Raw genomic sequence first — 19,630 nt, 5'->3', positions numbered from 1 at the left:
GTTTTCTATCAATGGCTACTACGCTACTACTGTGCTGTTCATCTTCCAACTATTAAAGGTATAATTCCTAAGGAACTCATCTATAAATAACAGCCTACAAGGGACAAAGACTAAAATGTACATACAGTTAACAACCCTGTAAATATTTTAAGGAGGATCGTGGGAACGGTTTTTAGCTTAGTCCTCGTTGTTCCGTGTTACTAGCTCATTAAACCTTTTTCAAGCCTCTTGGTATCGGCTGTGTCTCTCCCTCCCACCGGGGCGGGCCCCGAAGCTCCGGGGGGCCCTCGGCTGAGGCGGCGCCGCCTCCCCGGGCCCGGCGAAGGGCGGAGGCGGGCGGCAGGGCGGGCCCGGAGCCGCCGGCAGCGGGCGGAAGAGGCGGCGGCCGCCATGAGCCGGCTGCGGGAGGAGGACGACCCCTACGTGGTGGAGGAGCCCAGCGACGAGGAGCGGGCGCTCAGCAGGTGCCTCACGGAGGGCAGGAGGGCGGCCGGGGGCTGCCGCTGACCGCGGGGGCGCGGAGGGGGGGGGGTGGCCTCCGTGGGGCTGTGGGTGGAAAACCGGGGGGGGGGGGGGCGCCTCCCAGTGTGTCCCCACGATCTGCGTGTTCGTTGCCCGAATTAGCCGTTTCGTTAAGCTGGTGGTGGTGCTGAGATAACGCGTCCATCCCCGCAGCTCGGAGGATGAGGTGGACGTGCTGCTGCACGGCACTCCCGACCAGAAGCGGAAGCTGCTGCGCGAGTGCCTGACCGGGGAGAGCGAGTCCTCCAGCGACGATGAGTTCCAGAAGGAGATGGAGGCCGAGCTCAACACCACCCTGAGAAACATAGAAGGCAAATGGAAATCGCCAGAAACGGGTAAATCGCGCCTAACGCCCGCCTGTGCGTGAAACCGAGTGAGGGGGTGCCTGGTTAAGGAGCTGATGCCCTGTCACAGCGGGAGAGGGGCTTTGTGGTGCCAGCAGGGCGCTGTTTGCAGCCTGGGGAAAAATCTTAAAATGGCTGCAGAAATGGTCACTAGGTGCCACTTGCACAAATGCATCTGTTTTCATTCTTTTCTAAGACCTTTATTGTTTCTGAACTCGTGATTTCCCGTTTTACTGTGAATTCTCTTTGTTTGATCTGTTCCCTCTTCCCCTGGTGTCTCTTCAACTTTGCACGTGTATTTGGAAGTCTCAGGAGCAGGTTGCAGCCTCTAGTGGCTCTGGATACTATCAAGATTTGGTGTCCTTTCTTGCACAAAAGAAAAGCATATGTTGGGGTGAGATCCCAAATCAGATGGGGAAAAGAATTAAGAAAAATACTCATCTCTTCCTCTCTTCAGTGCTTAAAATTACAAGTTACTTCAAATAGTAAAAGTGTGTTAAAGATTTACCTGTTCTGGAGTTTGTGTGCTATTTTGGGTGCAATAGATTGATTACTTTGGTATTGGAAGAGTGCATGTTCTAGTTTTGTACCTGGTACAAATGCCTAGTGAGGTGTTTTAATTTCTGCGGGAATACGTGTAGTATTTATTTTAATGTAGGAACTTTATTCTGCATCCAGCAGGTTTAATAGTTTTTCTGTTTTAGTAGGCAAATCTGATCCTTAAGTTTTGGTTTTGCAATTAAGAGATGTAGAAATGTTTATACTGTTACATGCAGTATAAACATAGGGTTTTTGGTGTGGACCAACATGTGATAGCCAATCAATCTAGGTCTTATGAACTTCTGTGGTCCTGAAATGTAGCAAATTGTTGTTTTTTTTTTTTTTTTTTTTGTGAATTTTCCTTGTATCAAAGTTTATGACAATGTGCCACATCTGTATTTCTTCTGCATGACTGAATAGAAGAAACCTTCCTTTGAACTGTACCAGGGGTTCGTCTCAGAGAAAGCGAGCAGTTCTACTCTGAGAGAGCACCTATAAATGAATTGGCACAAGTAGTGTGGATGATCAGGATATGAGAGTAAATTGGGAGAGCTGTTACTTAACACACCCAGAATGCTTCTGAGTAAACTAACTTGGAAATGTAGGTTTGTTCTGGACTATATATTAGTTATCCTTATGGTGAGATGTACTTACCACTTGTCTCTCCCATCACGCATATAGGTACTTCCTCAAGTACTGGGCAGACTGGACATGCCTCCACTTCAAAATACTACGATGACATTTACTTTGATTCTGATTCAGAAGAGGAAGATAAAATGGGTACGTGACTGAGGAGAGGAGAAAGGAGGGTGTTTTAAGAGGACTACAATCTCAGGTCTAGTAGAATCCTCACAGAAGAGGGGTCAGGGACTCTGAAGAGAGCTCTTTGGGGACAATTACCAGCCTATATTATCTCAACAAAGTTCCTGCAAATTTATGATGTGTGCCAATCTATGTAAGATGTCTTAGTCCTTTGGGGGTGGTGCATTTGGAGTAGAGATGAGCTAGATCTTTGATTTAGTTGAGAGTTTTTGCAGATATTTTGAAGGAAAATGAAAAAAAATCACATTTTGATTTAAGTAGAGAATCATCTCATGTCCAACTGATGTAACGTGTACTTGCACAAATCTTTACAGTTACACAGGATGTCCAGAAAAAAAGAAAACATCAGCAGCGTCGGATTCTTTCCAATGATGAGCTGTTATATGACCCAGAAGAAGACAATCGAGACCAAGCGTGGGTTGACTTACAGAGGAGGAGGTAAGAGATTGTAAATAATTGAATTGTAGGAGGCTTACCTGTTGTGGTTTAACCCTGCAGGCAACTCAGCACCACATAGCCATTTGTTCACTTCCCTATCCGCAGTGGGATGTACGAGTGAACTGGGGGGGAACAATAAAAAAAACAACACACTTGTGGACTGAGATAAAGACAGTTTAATAGAACAGAAAAGGAAGGGAAAATAGTGATGATGATAAAAGAATATAGAAAGTAAGTGATGCACAATGCAATTGCTCATCACCTGCCAAACAGTGCCCAGCCACTCCCCAAGCAGCAGCAACCTCCCCCCTCTGCGCACCTCCCCGGCCAAGTCCCCCAGTTTTATTGCTCATCATGAAGCTGTAAGGTATGGGACATCCCTGCAGCCGCTCTGTGTCAGCTGTCCTGGCTCTGTCCCCTCCCAGCTCCTGGTGCACCTGATGTTGGCAGGGTGGTACCGAGGAAAGGCTGGAAAGTCCTTGGCTCTGTGTGAGCACTGCTCTGCAACAACTAAACTATCCGTGTGTTATCAGCATTATTCTCATCCCAAACCCAAAAACCAGCACCATGCCAGCTACTAGGAGGAAAAGTAACTCTATCGCAGCCAAAAGAGGACATTACCATAAACTGAAAAATTCCATTGAACGTGGTGACTATACAGAAAAATGCTGTGAAGTCCACACTGTGAGAATATTTTTGCCTTCAAATTTACAGTGTATAAAATTTAAAAGCCTGTAAAACTTCTATGTGTATATAATGAAAATTGACTCAAAATGACACAATTCTGAAACTTCAAGTTTTTCAAAAATCATCCTAGTTCAGTAAGCCAGTTTTGTGTATAGATCTTATCGAAATAACCACAATGTTAATGAAAAACTTGTAATACAAACAGAACAAAGCTGCTTTACTTGAGGGTTTTTTTGAAAGGATGAATTAGAAAAATGCTTGTTGAAGCAGAAGGGAAATGTAAATCTTGAAAAACACAACATTAATGTATGTTACCTGCAGAGATTGCACTTAAGATACCTGCCTTCTCAAGGCAGATCATTATTGGGCAGAAGTCCCCATTAGATGTACATATGTCACCAAATGAGAATCCTGTGAACAAAATAAATGGAAAGATACTGCTGTGTGTTTTTTCAATGCAGTGCTTATGTTTATGTGCTTTGAGTTAATGAAAAAGGTCTTGACAAGGAGCCAGATACATACTGATGTATCTTAATACAAAAAGGTTTTTAAGGTTGAATCGATGTGTGTGACAGCAAGGACACATAATTTCACTTTTTCTGTCTTTCCTCCCTTCTCCAATTTGTAGTTATCGTAATCAAAGAAAAGGGCTGCGGCAGCAACAGACAAAACCTTCAGCTGTTCCAAATAGCGATGCTGTTTTGAATTGCCCTGCCTGCATGACAACGTTATGCCTGGACTGTCAGAGGTAACTATTGAACAATAAGGGGTGTTCTTGCAATGCCTCTCTTCTGGTCCAGTAGCATTTTTAGTGTATTCAATGGTTTGATGAATTGAGCCTTGCAAGGTGGAGCTAACAACAAGATGAATCAGATGTAGGAGTGAATTCCAGTTTATAGGAATGATAATGATCAGTTTAACATACAGCATGGAGATGAGGAAGACCAGGGAAGAACTTTAGTATAGTGGAGGAAGGTAAACTGTTAAAAAACATCATGGAGACTAAACAGGAAGTTCATGCTGATTTTTGCTTTTTAGAAAAATATGTATTTTGATGTTTAGAGGTATCAAATTATTCCGGGTTAACTATTATTATGTGTTTAAGTGTAATTTTTACTGTAGAATTAGGTAAAAACAGGAGAGTAGCATATTTTTACTTGCTTTAATGTGTTAGCAGTTGCAGTTTTGAGTACAGTTAAGTAGTACCTGGAAAGCATATTTTGCAGCTCTCCAGTATTTGACTGCACTGCAAACCTAATTACTATTGTTAACTTGTGCAAAGGAGGAGACTTTTGCACTGAGGGTAATGGAGAAAGAAATCCTGTGAAATGAGGAATAAGCTACCACAAATTTACTCAGTACTTTTGGTAGTTGAAGGCGAAATTCCACAGCAGCCTAAAATCATCTAAATTCTGGGTGCTATTTTTCAGTCTCTTTCATTTGCTGGTTCTGGCATTCCTTGACTGTTATGCAGTTAAGCATTTCAGTTTGCGAAGGTGACGGAAAACTGTTTTTACTGTCAGAGTGGTCTTTTGTGAGTTTGATGAACTAAGATAGCTCAGCACAGCATTGCACAAGCAGTAAAGCCCCAGAAGTCAAGATAGGACTTCTGCAGCCACCTGTTATATTGGTTTAGGCTGCTCTAAAACTGCAGCCTGAGAGACTTTGTGTTGATGCAGCCCTGAATTTGCTATGTGCTCCAGCTACGCAGTTGTTATGCAGATGACAGCTGAAAATCCGTTTTATTATAGGCAGGCTTTTTCAGGGGTGATGTGTCAATGTTTGTTATTTATAGGTAGAGAATTTCAGGCTTGCAACTCTAGTTTTGTGATTTTGGTAGTTGTGACTTCTCTTTATAAACTTCATATTTATTTGGCCCTTTGACATGGTACTTGCTATGTTTAATCCTGTTTCTGGTGATGATAACCAATTTCTTGGAAGCAGAGTTTTATCAGTGGTATGACTTGCATTTTCTCCCCTTCTCCGTAGACATGAATCTTACAAAACGCAGTACAGAGCAATGTTTGTAATGAACTGCTTTGTTAACAAAGAGGAAATTCTGAAATACAGAAAGAAGCTAAATAAAAGAAGCAAGAAAATGAAGCACAGCAAAGAAGCTACCTCTGTACAGTCCAATCAAGAAGAGGAGGAAGTGTATCATCCAGTGTTATGCACTGAATGTTCAACTGAGGTGGCAGTGATGGATAAAGACGAAGTTTTTCACTTCTTCAACGTTCTAGCCAGCCACAGCTAATACGTAACAGCAGCAAAAAAAAAAACCACCTGTACTACTTAAGACAGTGTGAAGTACCAGAAATGCAGGCATGTTAGCATTTTTAAAATACGTTCTTTTAAATGTACATTTTAATTAGAGAACTTTATGGCGGTTGGGTTTTTGATACTGTTGTTGTGTTCCTTTTTATGAAAGGAATATGGTTAACTGCTTGCATTTGAAAATAATATTCTTTCACACTGTCAGGTGGTTGCATCACTGCGGATTTAAAGTTTTGTAAATAAAATGTAAGATCTATGTATTATGATCATTCCCTGTGTATATACTGTCCATTATCTCAATATGTGTTAGAACTGCTGCTTAGAATAAAGACAGTATAAACTGGTCCTGTGTAGCTGCATTCATCATTTCTACGGCGCTGATAAACTCTAAATCTCAGTCAGGATGCTGGGCTCCCTTAGGCTGACATTCTTGGATGATATGCATAGATGTAGGTAAGATAAGGTATCGTCATTATATTTGGATTATTGGCTCATTAATTGAATTATTTATTTGTATAGATGGGAAAATTAGGTTATATCAAATTTGGCATGGATGATACTACCGGCATGGATCATTTAAATCGACATATTAATGCTTAGTAACACAATTAGGAACTTTTACTGTAAAGATGTATCTGGAAAAAAAATCCCAATTTTTTCTATTGTAGTTTTTCTTCATGGTGACACATTGTAAGAATAAATTTATGGTCAGCTCTATTGCCATTAAGCTAGTTTGTATGCTCTTTCTTCAGTACAATTATGGCTTCTTTATGGAAGCATAAGTAGCTTCTGCTATAAGATATTGAGGCTTCTGGCTTGGTCAGTGAAGTCACTGTAATGTTAACGTTGGATCCTTCTCTCTGCTTCTCCAGGCATACTCCCAGGAGGTGAACTCTTATTTTTTGTTAGTAAGTAATTTCTCTATAGTCTCATGTTTTTTAATGTTTCAACTTTAACAATGGCCTGTTTAAAAAAACAATTTCATCTTTAAGCTTTTTTTCTTTTGATAGTACTGTGAAAAATTTGTTACGTGCTTTGAGAAATTGACGGAAATAGAGGTAGGAACCTGATAAACATACCTATTTTGTGATTTAGATTACAATAAAATCATAGGACTCTTTGGTTACCTTCTGTAGTCCCTGGTGCTGTATTCTACTGATCTGCACATACTGATTTTATACAGCATTACATGAGCCCATGAGTCTATGAGGAAAACACCAAAACTTCTGTTCTAGTGTCAGTATTGCATGAGGTGAACACTATGGACAATAGAAGTGGTAATATTGAGCTGGCTGGTGTATTGGTGGCCAGGTCATTTCAATTTTGCATTATTGCATGAGTAGTTGTAGTAGGAAAGATATAAGAGGTGGCAGAGGTGAAGTTGGCCCTTGTTTAAAATTTAAAAAAATACAATCTAAGTTTGATTAATGTTTTGGCCCTTCAAAAACCGAGTGCTGTGAGCCACAGTCTGCTGCTAGTTTGCCCCCAGAGACCTTGAGGAATTACATTGTAAGGGAAGATAAATGACCACCAGGTTCCTGTATTAGATGTATCTAGGATTAATGTAAAAGAAGCTGTGATAAAAGAACACCTGGAAAATGACAGTGAGCGGAGGTGGAGGTTCAGCAGGATGTAAAAAGGAAAATGGTCGGTGCAGCTGTTTCAGAGTAGTGTCACTGCCAGAGTAACCATTGTGTGGAGGCCAAAACTCAGAAGGACCTACTGGAAGTAAATTCTTTTAATACTTGAACATCACACAGGGTAGTGGACAACAGCTCCTGCAGTGCAGACTGGCATGATCTGTGCCTCTTCTGGCCCATTTTCAGAGCTCCCTGAACATCCCATGGGTTGGAACCAATGCAGTTAATTGCTTACTTTTGTTATTTGTTAATTGCTTTCGTGGACATTTGTTTTTTAGCAAATTTAATATTAGTTAGTTTTCTTGAAGGATTTTAGTACAAATATTGGTGTTCACATTTTTCTTTACAACTTTTCAAGGAAATCACTCACTGGTGATGATGGAGGGAAACACAAACCTTCAGAATTTTCGTCTTACTGGAATAAACAGCATGCAATTCTTGTAAAATTTGGGTAAAATACAGACATTGTACTTTCCAGTAAAAAGAAAATCAATCGCACTGCTCTTTGCAAGCTGTAAAAGTCTAGTTTTAGTACATAGCAACATTGATTTATATTTTTTTAATCATTCCAGAAGTTTAGCTGTATAAAGCTCAGGGCAGTTTGAGCTTGGCAGAAGAGTAAACGTTGTAAATGAATTTTATTATATTCAGAAGAATGATGGCTTCCATCTTGTTAGGGTGACCATGGAAATGCTGAAATTACTGCTTGCTTCTCAGGAAGCAGCTCAGAATACACGTGTATTTTTAACCATGATGCCTGCCTTCCTATTTCCAAATCAGCAGAAACTTAACTACAGCTTGATGAAAGAAGCAGTGAACTGTTGAGGTAGCTGCTGAGCACTTTGTTGGCCAGTGTGATTTACCCTTCTCTGCATGTGCAACCTACAACTAACATTGAGCCCTGCTTGTTTTGAGGCTTAAGATCTGCTTGAGATAAGATCTCCATCCCATTTTTCCTACCTCCAGACAGACTGATTAGTGGAGTGCCTGACTTGTAGGTTGACAGCAATGATCCCATCTGAAGTGGGATAAGTTGTTACTATATGTTATGAGTCTGGAGGCATATATGGAAAACTTTGAACATAAGACCTGTTCCTTCTTAAAACTGTGGAGGAGCAGATGTGATAGATGTACTCTGTGCTGTAGGGCACACTGGCCATAATGTAGGTGTCTTTACAGTCCAGGGCAGCATGAAAGTTCTGTGGAGCACCAGGCTAAGGGTCTTTGCCCTGGACTGCTGGAAATGTGAGTATGTGGGAATGTAGTTTGAGGGCTCAAGTGTCAGTGCCACTGGTAGCAGGAGGAACAATAGATGATGGCAGTCCCGAAGCAGGGCTAGAATTGAGCTGGGAAAGGAGGGGAAGTAAATTCAGAGAAGTATTGTCTTTTTTTTTTTTTTTTTTTTTTTTTAAGGATTTAAGTAAATATTAACAATTGCCTCCTGAGTACGTACCGTTGTGAAAAGGTGTAAGAAACTGGTGGATGTAGCAGGAAATCATGCAGCTGGTATGCTTCTCGACATTACCTTTCTTCTCATATCGCGTACTTGCTGCTGCTTCTTGCTTGCCCTATCACTCAAATTGCAGTCCCACGCTTGCAAAGCGTGGGAGCAGGCAGAACTGGGACACATTTGCCCCATATCGCTACAGCTCACAGCTGTGAATGGGAGTAGTGCATTAGTTGTGCTGAAAACACCACTTGTCCTTGAACTTTGTGTGCCTTTATATAGAAAGGAGGCTTTCATAACTACCACTACTTTTTCAGGCAGTGGCACCAGCACAAGACTCCTCCAGTAACAATTGCAACAAGCAACAGCTGTCTTGGAAAGGGACAACAGCTCTTGTGGCCAGTTGTGTGGGGGTATTAATTGTGTCAATGCTCTCGTTTCTTCTTGTGCTGAAATAAATCTGCACAGAAAGTGTGTCTCAATGTATTCTGGACAGATTGAAACCCTTTTCAGCTCCTGTCATGTAAACAGATATGATATTCGGTTGTCTGCCAACTGGTTTTCTTTTGCACAGTTAGCTCCTAGTACTGTAGTTGCAACTGCAGCTGTGTAAATAATTAATACGTACACCCTCCCGTGACTGTGTGTCCTTGCTTTCCATTGTAGGAACAGCACAGGTGAAGTTGGGGTGGGGTGCCTGTGAGAACAGAGTTACGACACTCAGTGACATAATCTAAAATGGATTTCAGCAGGATGGTTGCACTGGGTTGGTATCAGCTTCCCATCTCTGGTGCACGTGCTTGGCCCGTGAGGGAGGCCTTGGCTGGTGGCCTGGCCCCGGTGCCTAGAGGTTGCACCTTGTGCTCAGCTTAGTCACAGTGCCCGGTTTCCGTGTGTGTCCCTTTTTACCAGGTTTTTCATTTAAACTAGATTGGGGCCTTCTAAACTAGGTTGTTAATGGCCTTTCTAATCACGCAGTCCCAGGCCAATCTCCGAGTTTTTCTATATCTGAACCCAACTAGCAGTCGGGGTAGGTTGTAACACCCTCCGGTGTGTGGCCACATTAGCCGTACAGAAGTGCAAAGTTAGCAACAGTTGCGGCACAAAGTTGATCCCTAGCAGCTTTTATTTTTCCCATTCCTGTGGGGTTAGCCTGGGCACCCAGCGCTGTCAGATTTGGAGGTCTCGTTGATGTGGGCGCCGCACGGCCCCCGAGGCTGCTCTGCCGGGGACGGCGCCCCCGCTGCGCCGCCGCCTCACGGCCGGGGCCGTGCCCGGCGCCTCCATTTCGGGCCGCCCGGCCCCGGAGGGCAGCGGGCGCCCGGGCGGGGCGCGGGGCGCGGGGCCGGGCCTCGGCGGGGCCGGGCCCTTCGGCGGCGCCGGCGGCGGGAGGGCGGGTCCCGGGCAGCCACCGCCCCCCGTCACCGCTCGGCCTGGGCCCGGCGCGGAGCCAGCGGCGGGCGGGGAGAGCGCGGTGCGCGCCATGGCGCTGGGCTCGGCCTGGAAGCAGATGTCGTGGCTGTACTACCAGTACCTGCTGGTCACCGCGCTCTACATGCTGGAGCCCTGGGAGCGCACCGTCTTCAGTATCCTTCTGCCGGCGGCGGCGGCTCCGGGCCTGCCGGGCGGCTGCGGGGAGCGGGGAGCCGGGAGCCGGGCTCGGGGAGCGGGCAGCGGGCAGCGGGCGGGGGCTGGCGCCGCCGGAGCCGGAGCCGGGCGGTCCCCGTCGTGCCGCTGCGCTGCCTGTCTGTCGGGAGTTGGGTCTCCTTTGTGTGTTTTTAATGTTCTGGTATTATTTTTTTCCTGGCTCGTAAGCCGGCACGCCGAGGGTTCTGGTTAGCACGAGCCTTCCCTCCGTGCGCGTGTTTTTGCCGAGTGGGTGTGCGCCGCCGCCGGGCTGCCTCGCGTCCTGGTCGCGCTTCGTCACGCGGCGATTTCGTGGAAGAGTGCTCGAGATCCTCGAGCTGCCAAATCTGTTTGTCTCGCTTGGAGTGGAAGAGGCTGACAGACATGAAGGCACCTGTGTAAAAACTACTCCAAGGTTAGCTTCTTCAGCCAGCTCTGCCACGCAGGCAGTGCATCCCCTCAAGTGGTGTTGTGGCATCGCAAGTGCTTCTCTTCAGTGTGTCTGTTTTGGTCCTGGGTTAAAAGGATGTCTGGCGTGAGTGACCCCGAGCCACCTCCGGTTAATGTCAAGAGGCAAAGAGACAAATTAACCAAAACATTAACGTTGCTTACACCCAACATCTCGTGTTAGTTGTAGTGCAAGGCTGCTTTTCCTGGTCAGTTGTAAAGGAGCTGGCTCTCGTTACATAAAAGTGGTTTCCCAGGTTACAGCTGTGTGATGAGATTAGTTTCTCCTGTGTACAGTTTGTAAAAGTGGAGATAACCTACTATTTATTTGTTCTTGTATTTATAGACTTGCTGCACACGATTGTTTAGGTAGCAGCTCTTAATTATAAAAAAAAAAAAAATACATTCCTGACTAAAGTACCTTCCCGTGTTTATGCCATGTCTGTATCAGTGAAAAATCCTCCACTATTGCTTCCCTTGCGAGTAGATCAGTCATTAATATGTATTTTTTTCTTTTTGCATTAACTATACATCTTTTTAACTTGGGCAAGGTATTTAAGCAAACGGAAGGTGTGTATGCGTGTTCGCATATTTTTATCAAATGCTCGTGTTGCAGGGAAGCAATTGCTGCTTAATTTAAAAATGTCCTATGTGCCCCAAGTATCTAGGGGCACATAGATTTTTTTGCAATCTTAGTTCAGCAGAACTGTTTTTGCCCCCAAACCGGGTGGTTTCGGTGTGTCTGGGCCAGGCCTGCCAGGTGCCGTGTGGATGCCACACCGACACAGTGGCCTTGGGAGCTGAGGGTGCGCCGACCTCCCGTGTGTGTCACCAGCTCCTTGTGTTCCGGAGTCACTGCGAGCGCTGGTGCTGAAGCGTGGATTTATGGGCTGACCTTCATTTTAGTGTCTTGCGTTGTGCAATCTTCTGGGACTAAAAATACACCCAGAAGCTAGTACGCTCTAATAAGCACAATGAATGTCTCCACTCTGTCATGGGAAAGTCAGTGACAAAGCCTTTGTAACACACGTGCTGAGGTAACTTGATTTCTCAAAGTTAGGGAGCATGCGCAGCTCCTCTGATTTCACCTGTGGAAACTGAGTACTGTTATCCAGTGTTATCTTGTTTGTTAATCTTCAGAGCCCTTCGTAGTGTTTGTGTCTAAGCTTACTGAATCTCTGCTGGTAGGCGGTTGAAATCAAGAGGCTGTTATTAATTGAGTGCGCTACTTTTGGATTTCTGGTCTTAAACTTTGAATGATGTGATCCTTCAGTAGTCTGGCGCCATGATTTCTGTAGATAAAGCTTTGAGAATCCTAGAGAAGGTCTAGTGGTACATGTTATAAGCTATACTCCTGCCATCTGACTTTCTACAAAAGGTCCTGATTTGGACTTCAACTAACAAAGTGGGCATCTTGAGATTGTTTAGCAGGTGTCTTTGTGTGAGGCTCGATTTGCAGATCTGCTATAGTAAAGTACTGATGAGTATCCCTTTATTTAAATGCACAACTTTACTCCAACCCTGATCCTCTGAGGCTTTGTGGCTGAAATAACTAGAAAGGTGCTTGTCACAACGTTACTCATATTTTTCATTACCCCTGCAGATTTTTTGTTCTAAGTACTGTCAGGCAACACACAAGTTGAGCTTTTTGCCCATTCTCAGTTCCCCGAGGCTTCCTACCACAGTGCAGCTCGTGTGCAGCTCGTCACTCACTCCTACCAAGTGTTCTTGTTGTCAGTTTTCTGTTGCTTCTTTTACAGATGTATTTGTTGAATGCAGTTGACACGCTGTATTTTAAAAATACAACGTTGTAAGATAGTTAACAGGAAAGATACAATGCTATGCTTATGTGACTTCTAAGGCACTTTGTTTCAAATGCTGTCTTCCTTAACTGTGACTCAGATTCGATGCTGGTTTCCATCCTTGGAATGGCACTGTACACGGGCTATGTGTTCATGCCTCAGCACATCATGGCAATATTGCACTACTTTGAAATTGTGCAGTGATGAAGAACGTACTTTCAAGAAGTAATCATGCTCTGAAATCTGGTCTACAAAGAAGAATGAATCTCTTAGTTTTAACGAGACTTCTGCCGATGTCAAAAAAAAAAAAAAGAAAGACACAATGAGGATTCTGCAGACTAGGAAATGAGCTATGTGTAGAGCAGGGGCGTGAGAAGTCCCCTATGTTGTGTTCATTCCTTTTGATTTTACAAGATTTGCCCTTGTATAGTAGTTTTGTCTACCTTAACATTGTGATTGTACTTTGATATCAGTATTTTCTTAACTTTGTGACAGTTTCAACATTGCACTGTGAAAGCTTTTCTTAATTGTAATTTTGAGTAAATCTTAATTGCCTTCTATTTTTAATCAGAAAGTCATCTTATTAAATGGGGCTTAAAGCTTTTGCTATTGTATGGTATGCATTGGCCTGGGTATTTCTATCAATGCGTTTTGTAAGAAAATACATCTAGATTCGTATTAGAGACATGGATATATTCGTCTGACACTATTTACAAAAAATTAGTTTGTATGACTGAACTCAGGTGTACTGTTTTCTTGTCCAAACTTTGTTCAACAGTGTGTTTGTGCATATCACCTGAATTTGGAATTAGCAATTATTTTGAGTTTCTGTATTCCACCTGCTGGAGGAGGGTGGGAGAGAGAAAGCATTGAGGCAGAGCAGAGGCTGCATTCATTATGTTTGAGTAGCGCTGGGGTTGTGGTCTTTTCCTAGTGGGAACAAAAGGACTTTTCTTTGCTCACCTAGGCCCACGTAAAGCTTTGGGACAGTACTTTAAATCAACACCTTTTCTAGCTACCAATTAAATTGTACTTTTACATAATTCTTTGTTACGTTCCAATGGCGATGGTTTCTGCTGATTTTCACTCAACAGTGTACCTGTCTGTATTTTAAGGGGGTTTTCTATTGCTGCTAGTGTTCCAAATGTGTTCTCGCTACAAATTACCAAAACATAGGGTTTTAAATGGACTCGAGTTACAACTACAGCAATAAGTAGCTGAATACTTGGCTGAAGTCCTGCCTTTTTTCTTTTTTCTTTTTTTTTAATAGGGATTTTTTTCAGTTTTGTATTCTGATATGTATGGTGGTAACAACCTAACTTTCTTAAGTGGAGGACTTTTTTTTGTTGTTGTTTAAAAAATAAAACTTTAAAAGCAGAGCTTGGATGCCAAACTTTCATTGAGAAGTTAATGTGTTTCTGAATACTGCTTACTTTTCTTCAAACTTTAAAAAATAAAACAAAACAAAGCAAACAAACAAACAAAAAAAACAAAACGCAAACTGGTACTTGACCAAAAAATTGTGATTTTAATGCCCAGTAATAATAGGCATTTATATCTTTTATGCAACTTGTTTGGAAATCAAGAATTATACCCGAGTTGTACAACTAAACTGTTCTAAAAAGATACCGTGCTCTAGGTTTATATAGCTTTCTGGAAAGTACACCAATAGGAAAACAAAACTTCTCCATTTAAGTGCTTTGTGTATCTCTGAAAACCCCATCATCATCCTGAAGCTGTAAGCAGTGGGCCTTCAACTCCTTAGGTGCGCCGAGTCTTTACTGCAGTCAGTAGAGGTCTCCCACTATTAGTGCCTTGCTTAAGGGTGGAATTTCTTATGAAAAGTACCTAAACAGCTAAATGCAAGTCTTGGTTGTGTCTTGGAGACAAAAATGCCATCTGCCACTTAGTCTGTGTCTGCTGAGAGGGATGCCCAAGCATCCCTGCCGAAGTGATGGTGTTATTGATTGGGTAAGGCCGAATCAGAGACCGCAGGCACGTGATCCTGCCTTTGCTCATTAAAAACTGGCTATGCAAGCGTGGGCAGTTCAGTGTTTCCTTAAAAGTGTATCCAGACATGTACATAGTATTTTAAATATATGTATATGGAGCTAATGAATAGTTAATGTACTCGTTTTTAAGTAGAGTAGCGCAAATTGCTGCTGTCCGTGGGTTAAATCGGTACTGGGATGTTTCTTTGTGAGCTGCCATTGTGGCTGAGACAAATCTACTGCTGAGAGAGGCTGTAGTTGTGTGTGGGGGTAGGGGACAGCCCTCCCCTGCTGCAGCATTGTGAACCTTAAATGTGATTTTTAATTGCGAAGGGTTTTATAAAAGGGCTTTTGTATACTGACTTTTATTAGCTGTCTGCTTTTCGTTGTGGGGAAAAAAAGAGTAACCAGAGTCTAAACACTTGCATTGTGTTGGAGTGGGCCCGATCGATATTGTACTTGGATTCAATTTGCTAATTTAAGGAGTCATTTTCAGCAGTTCTCTTTTTACTTACAAATCAAGAATCTCCTAGAAGCCTTGGACTGTTTTAGATTTCAAATACTTTGTTAAAGATGAAATAATTTCATTAATAAAATACTTTATGTTGTATCTCTGGAAAGAGGTATCTGCAATGTGATTTTCCTAAAGTTGACCTAGTGATGGTTCAAGGTGGGATAATTGTGAAGCTGTGTAAGGTGTTTGTTAAGTAAGGATGGTGGTAGGGGGTTAATTCATCGTTAAATTTGAATAATAAATGAATCATAAGGCTACCAAGTTGTTTTCCTACTGCAGACTGCTTTATTGCCCTGTTAGCTGAGGGATCAAATCCTTCATGTTATGTACTTGTAAGCTTTTTCTGTGCAAGGTGGATCTTGAAGACACCTTAAATACCTTTTGGAGGCAGCTGGTCAATTATGCTTTTGTTTTCAAGGGATAGTAACCCAGACATTGGTGTTTTAGATAAACTTGGGAAAGTTTAGACTAGTAACAGCTCTTGGGGTCTAGCTTGAGTCACCTAGAACATGTTTAAGAATGTACCAGCTGTGTCACAGCACCTCTGATAACACCGGCTCCATCAGACACCAGCTGCTGACAGCCAGCTGGGTGCCCCCTGCCCACCCGCTCCTGTGGTCAGCTCTGCCGGGGGGCCTGCCAGGTACAGGCTGGATCCCACAGAGACATCATCGAGAGCCTTTGGAGCGGGGGCTGCCATAACCACAGGAGGAAACTGCGGCAAAAAATCAAGCCAGAAGCAGGTCTGGGATGTATGTGCACATGCATGTGGGTTTGTATGTATGTCCTGGGTCGATCATTATACATACGTAGATAGATATCTGTCTATATCTATCTATATAAATGCATAATTTCCATAACCATCATGGTCTTTAAAATGGTGGGTTGTTTTTCCCCTTAAATAGATCAATGAATTGGATCCCCTACTGGTAGACAATACCTTCTTTTAACTTCCTCCTCAAAGATACTTTTCTAAGTTCATGGGATCTAGTCTGATCCCATGATCATACTCAGTTTTAATGTCTTTGGTGGTTGTGTGATTATTGTGTAGCACTTAATTTGGATATAAAGGCTGTTGTTTTCTGGATCTTAAGTAACTTGTGAAGGAAAACACCTGAGAATCCTAAAGCAAGACTTTCTCACTAAAATTTAGGAAGAAATACTAGTGGGGTTTTTTGTTTGTTTGTTCTAAAGACAAAAGCATACAGCTTTCTGTGTCATTTCCATTGTTTCTGTGTTGGATCTGCTATGGTCAGCCTTAAACAGAGTCATCACTGAGCACAATAGCTGCTGTAGCTGCTGTCTTTTGTGTGTGTGTGTGTAATGGTGGTTTAAAGGAGAAAATCCTACATTACAGTCCAGAACTTGATCAAGCTTTTTTCTCCATGTATTGGGGACAAATAAAATTCTAGATCTGAAATATCCCAGAGTGGGATCAGAGCAGACACACCTCTGCTTTTCTTACCAAATTCAGTATATCAAATTCAGTACATCAGCACAAGATCCTCCATCTGTCTAAACTGTCACAGCGTGATCGAAGTCTGAGAAACGATGACCAGCTATTCTCCCTGAGATATTCAAACCCTGATCCAATTTCTAAAGTATCAGTAATATCAAGTTATCTCTTCACAATGCTTTTGCAATGGCAGCGTGTGTATTTCTCAAATGCCCTAAGTGCTTCCAGCGAAGCAGAATGGGGAATTACCTTATGCAACATCTTATCACTGAATGCTTAACACAATGTAAAATGCTGGGAGGCGGTCTTGGCTGGCAGTCAGGCTGTCCTGAGGTGGTTTTCCTGGTGAATCACTGTGGTGCTTTGTGGATTCCCTGAGCCGGTCTAGAGCACATGCTTTATAGTTTGGCTTGTTTGTGAGTGGGGTTCTTGCAATAAAAAACACCACCCCCCAAGAAAAAAAAGCAAAACAAAAACAACAACAAAAAATAAACCACCATCAAAAAAGCAAGCAAACAAACAAAAAAACAGCTTTAAGGTGTAGAAAGCATTGGCTAGGCTTTCATTCTGTTGGTGGTAGTGCTTATTTTAATAGCAACTAAGATGATACACGTGTACAATTGATGAGCTGCATCTGTTTATGGATCAGGTATTTAGACCTTAAATAAGAGTGCATAGAAGCACACTTTATTTTGCAAAGAGGCCTTTGAAATATCAGGGGCTCTGTTTTACACCCACAACAGTACTTTACATTTTGCTGTTGCTCAGATCATAGTGCTGTGTGGCTCCAGATGCAAGTAGCTCCGTGGTGCTTTGCAGTCTGTTAATGACTTTTTATTTAAAGACTTATTCCACTTTCCTATGCAGAGAGGGCCCTCCGCTAATTGCCTTCTTCATTCTGGAGGAATTTTTAAATGAGTTACTGTGATTCTAATCTAAACTTGGCTCGTTATGTGAAATCATAGGGACATATGATGGAATAACATCAAACGAGAGGCTGAAAATGAAAATTTTGTTTGTCTTTGGACAAATGTCAGGGTGAACTGGGGAATGAAAATTATTTTACAAGGCTTTTGGTTTCTGGGGAGCTTCAGCTCTCGCAGAATGGATGTTTCTAGTGTTTGGAAAAAATGTGGGGGTTATTTCCCTCAACAGAAAGCATAATCTTGTTTTCAGGTGGCTGTGTTGAAATTTGACACAATCTGAAGCTGATAATTTACCAGATGAAAAAGTAAATTACTCATGTAAATATAGCAGTTACCAAGGTAAGAACTTTTAGTTGCAGAAGAGTTGTTTTAAGAGGTGATAATAGCACCCTGGTTCTTGAGCTGCATGGTTGGACTGTGGACATGTAGCCATGTGTGGGTTGGAGATCCTTCATGCCATAAAGGTACCTGCTAGCACTAGGAGGATGCCCCAAACTCCCTGCTCTAAGTTATCTTTGATAATTGGACCTAACATAATCAACACATCACCAATATTTGTATAGTTACAATATCAAGTATGATGCTTTTTTGTTTGTTTGTTTGCACACTCATCTGCAGGTGAAATTGTCTTGGCATATCTTGCATTTTGTGCTCCCAGCAATGTGAGGTGGGCACTATATTTGAGGCCCATATTTCAAGGTGAGGAAATGGCATACTACATAGCCCTCAGAAGAAGTCTTTGGGGGAAAGGAGTTGTCTTGGTGATGATTGATCCTATTTGGTGTGAAATTTGTTTGCTTTTTTTTAGGGTCTATTTAGGGAAAAAAACCTAACTATTCATGATCACATAAGAATTTCAACCAAAAATCCTCTGGGCAATGCTTGTGTTCCTCTTCTGCTTCTGTTGTTCTCTTTTTCATTTGGATTGTTTTTCATTCAAGTTGTTTTTGATTCATATATTTCAAAGAGCAAGAAACGGATGCTTCAGAATATGGTTTTGAATGTTGCTGCTTAATACACACCAGGAACATTATGAAATTCTGGAAGGTGTCTTTGCATAATATTCTTTCTGCCATTATGGGATTGTGATGTCTGCTCATCTGAGGAGTTAGTCAAATTCAGACCAAGTGTGGCTTTGGATGTCTAGTTACCGATACCAGATTTATAACAGCTTGTTCCTCTGCTTATGTTACATTACTGACTCAAAATTAACATTTTGGAGAAAAAGCCCAGAGTATTGCATCCCATAACTAGAAAAAAATTATATGCTTTGGTAGTACTTGCTGAATTTCAGTCAGAATTATCAGATAGTTTCCAAATTCAGGGTTAGCTTAGTGGATGACTATGAAAATCTTTCTTTTTCATTAATATTGTTCAAAATAAATTAAAAAAAAAAGCCTTCAACACATATCCTGTGTAGTACAGTATTCCAGTAGGCTAGACAAAAACGTAGTGCTCAAATCAGATTGACAGAGTATAACATGCATGATTTATCTGTTGTAGAACGTAGGATTAGGGTCCATAGGATCCGCTGAATTCCTGGTGTCTAACCAAATGGGAAAGTGGTCTCCACTGAAAAATGAAGAGACTATAAATCCTCAGGGAATAGGAGACAGTTTCTGTGGAAGTGAGGCTTTCCAGGCTGGGTGCAGCTGCAGGTTATGCCTGCAATGTGATGGCACCTGATGCTGAGGTCTGAAAGTGCACTGCAGAAGGATTTGTGTGACGCTCTGCATTTCCTTGGAAATAGTTATATGAAGTCATCTTAATGCTGAAGAGAGTAAAAGGGTGTGTGAGGAATCCTGAACAAACTGAAGCACACAGAGATGCCGGCTTTCATCTCCACACAGTGCAGCATTGCATGAGGTGGACAGCCTGTATGCATCTGTGTGACATCTCGGTTTTCAGTACTGCTCCTGCTAAATGTGATGTGCATATGTGCTCACAAATGGTCTGTCTTGTATCTTTGGAAAGTCATGAGGCTTAGATGAGTGGCTGGCATAGTCCAAGAGTTTCAGTCTTTGGCTGGTGACTGCAATCTGGGGAGCAAATGGTGTGCTGGTTGGTGGTAAGTTGATTGATGATGGTAATAATCCTTTTAAAGCCAGAATATACGCATCCTGTGCTATACCGGTTCAATGGATGTCTACCTGC

General features: G+C 42.4%; 2 protein-coding genes across 2 annotated transcripts; both read left to right on the top strand.

The window, feature by feature from the left end:
* The first annotated feature begins 305 nt into the window (after positions 1-305).
* Positions 306-5,971, top strand: EAPP (E2F associated phosphoprotein). The gene is made up of 6 exons (XM_068684502.1): positions 306-464; positions 676-857; positions 2,088-2,186; positions 2,543-2,666; positions 3,982-4,101; positions 5,343-5,971. Exons 1-6 carry the CDS (start codon positions 391-393, stop codon positions 5,605-5,607), a joined length of 864 nt encoding a protein of 287 aa, XP_068540603.1. The 5' UTR covers positions 306-390; the 3' UTR covers positions 5,608-5,971.
* A 4,137-nt stretch (positions 5,972-10,108) lies between these two features.
* Positions 10,109-14,084, top strand: SPTSSA (serine palmitoyltransferase small subunit A). Its single transcript, XM_068684461.1, has 2 exons — positions 10,109-10,300; positions 12,690-14,084. Exons 1-2 carry the CDS (start codon positions 10,198-10,200, stop codon positions 12,791-12,793), a joined length of 207 nt encoding a protein of 68 aa, XP_068540562.1. The 5' UTR covers positions 10,109-10,197; the 3' UTR covers positions 12,794-14,084.
* The last annotated feature ends 5,546 nt before the right edge of the window (positions 14,085-19,630 follow it).

Source organism: Anas acuta, chromosome 5 (assembly GCF_963932015.1).
Source record: "Anas acuta chromosome 5, bAnaAcu1.1, whole genome shotgun sequence".
NCBI classification, from domain to species: domain Eukaryota; kingdom Metazoa; phylum Chordata; class Aves; order Anseriformes; family Anatidae; genus Anas; species Anas acuta.
Note: the sequence above shows the minus strand (reverse complement) of the source record. Positions and strands in the feature narration are given on the sequence as shown.

Bases quoted from the DNA above. Each gene is read 5' to 3' on its own strand.
- EAPP (XM_068684502.1), top strand. From the start codon at position 391: ATGAGCCGGCTGCGGGAGGAGGACGACCCCTACGTGGTGGAGGAGCCC. The intron at 858-2,087 runs GTAAATCGCGCC...TCACGCATATAG, and splicing joins ATGGAAATCGCCAGAAACGG to GTACTTCCTCAAGTACTGGG. The intron at 4,102-5,342 runs GTAACTATTGAA...CCTTCTCCGTAG, and splicing joins TTATGCCTGGACTGTCAGAG to ACATGAATCTTACAAAACGC.
- SPTSSA (XM_068684461.1), top strand. From the start codon at position 10,198: ATGGCGCTGGGCTCGGCCTGGAAGCAGATGTCGTGGCTGTACTACCAG. The intron at 10,301-12,689 runs GTATCCTTCTGC...ACTGTGACTCAG, and splicing joins CTGGGAGCGCACCGTCTTCA to ATTCGATGCTGGTTTCCATC.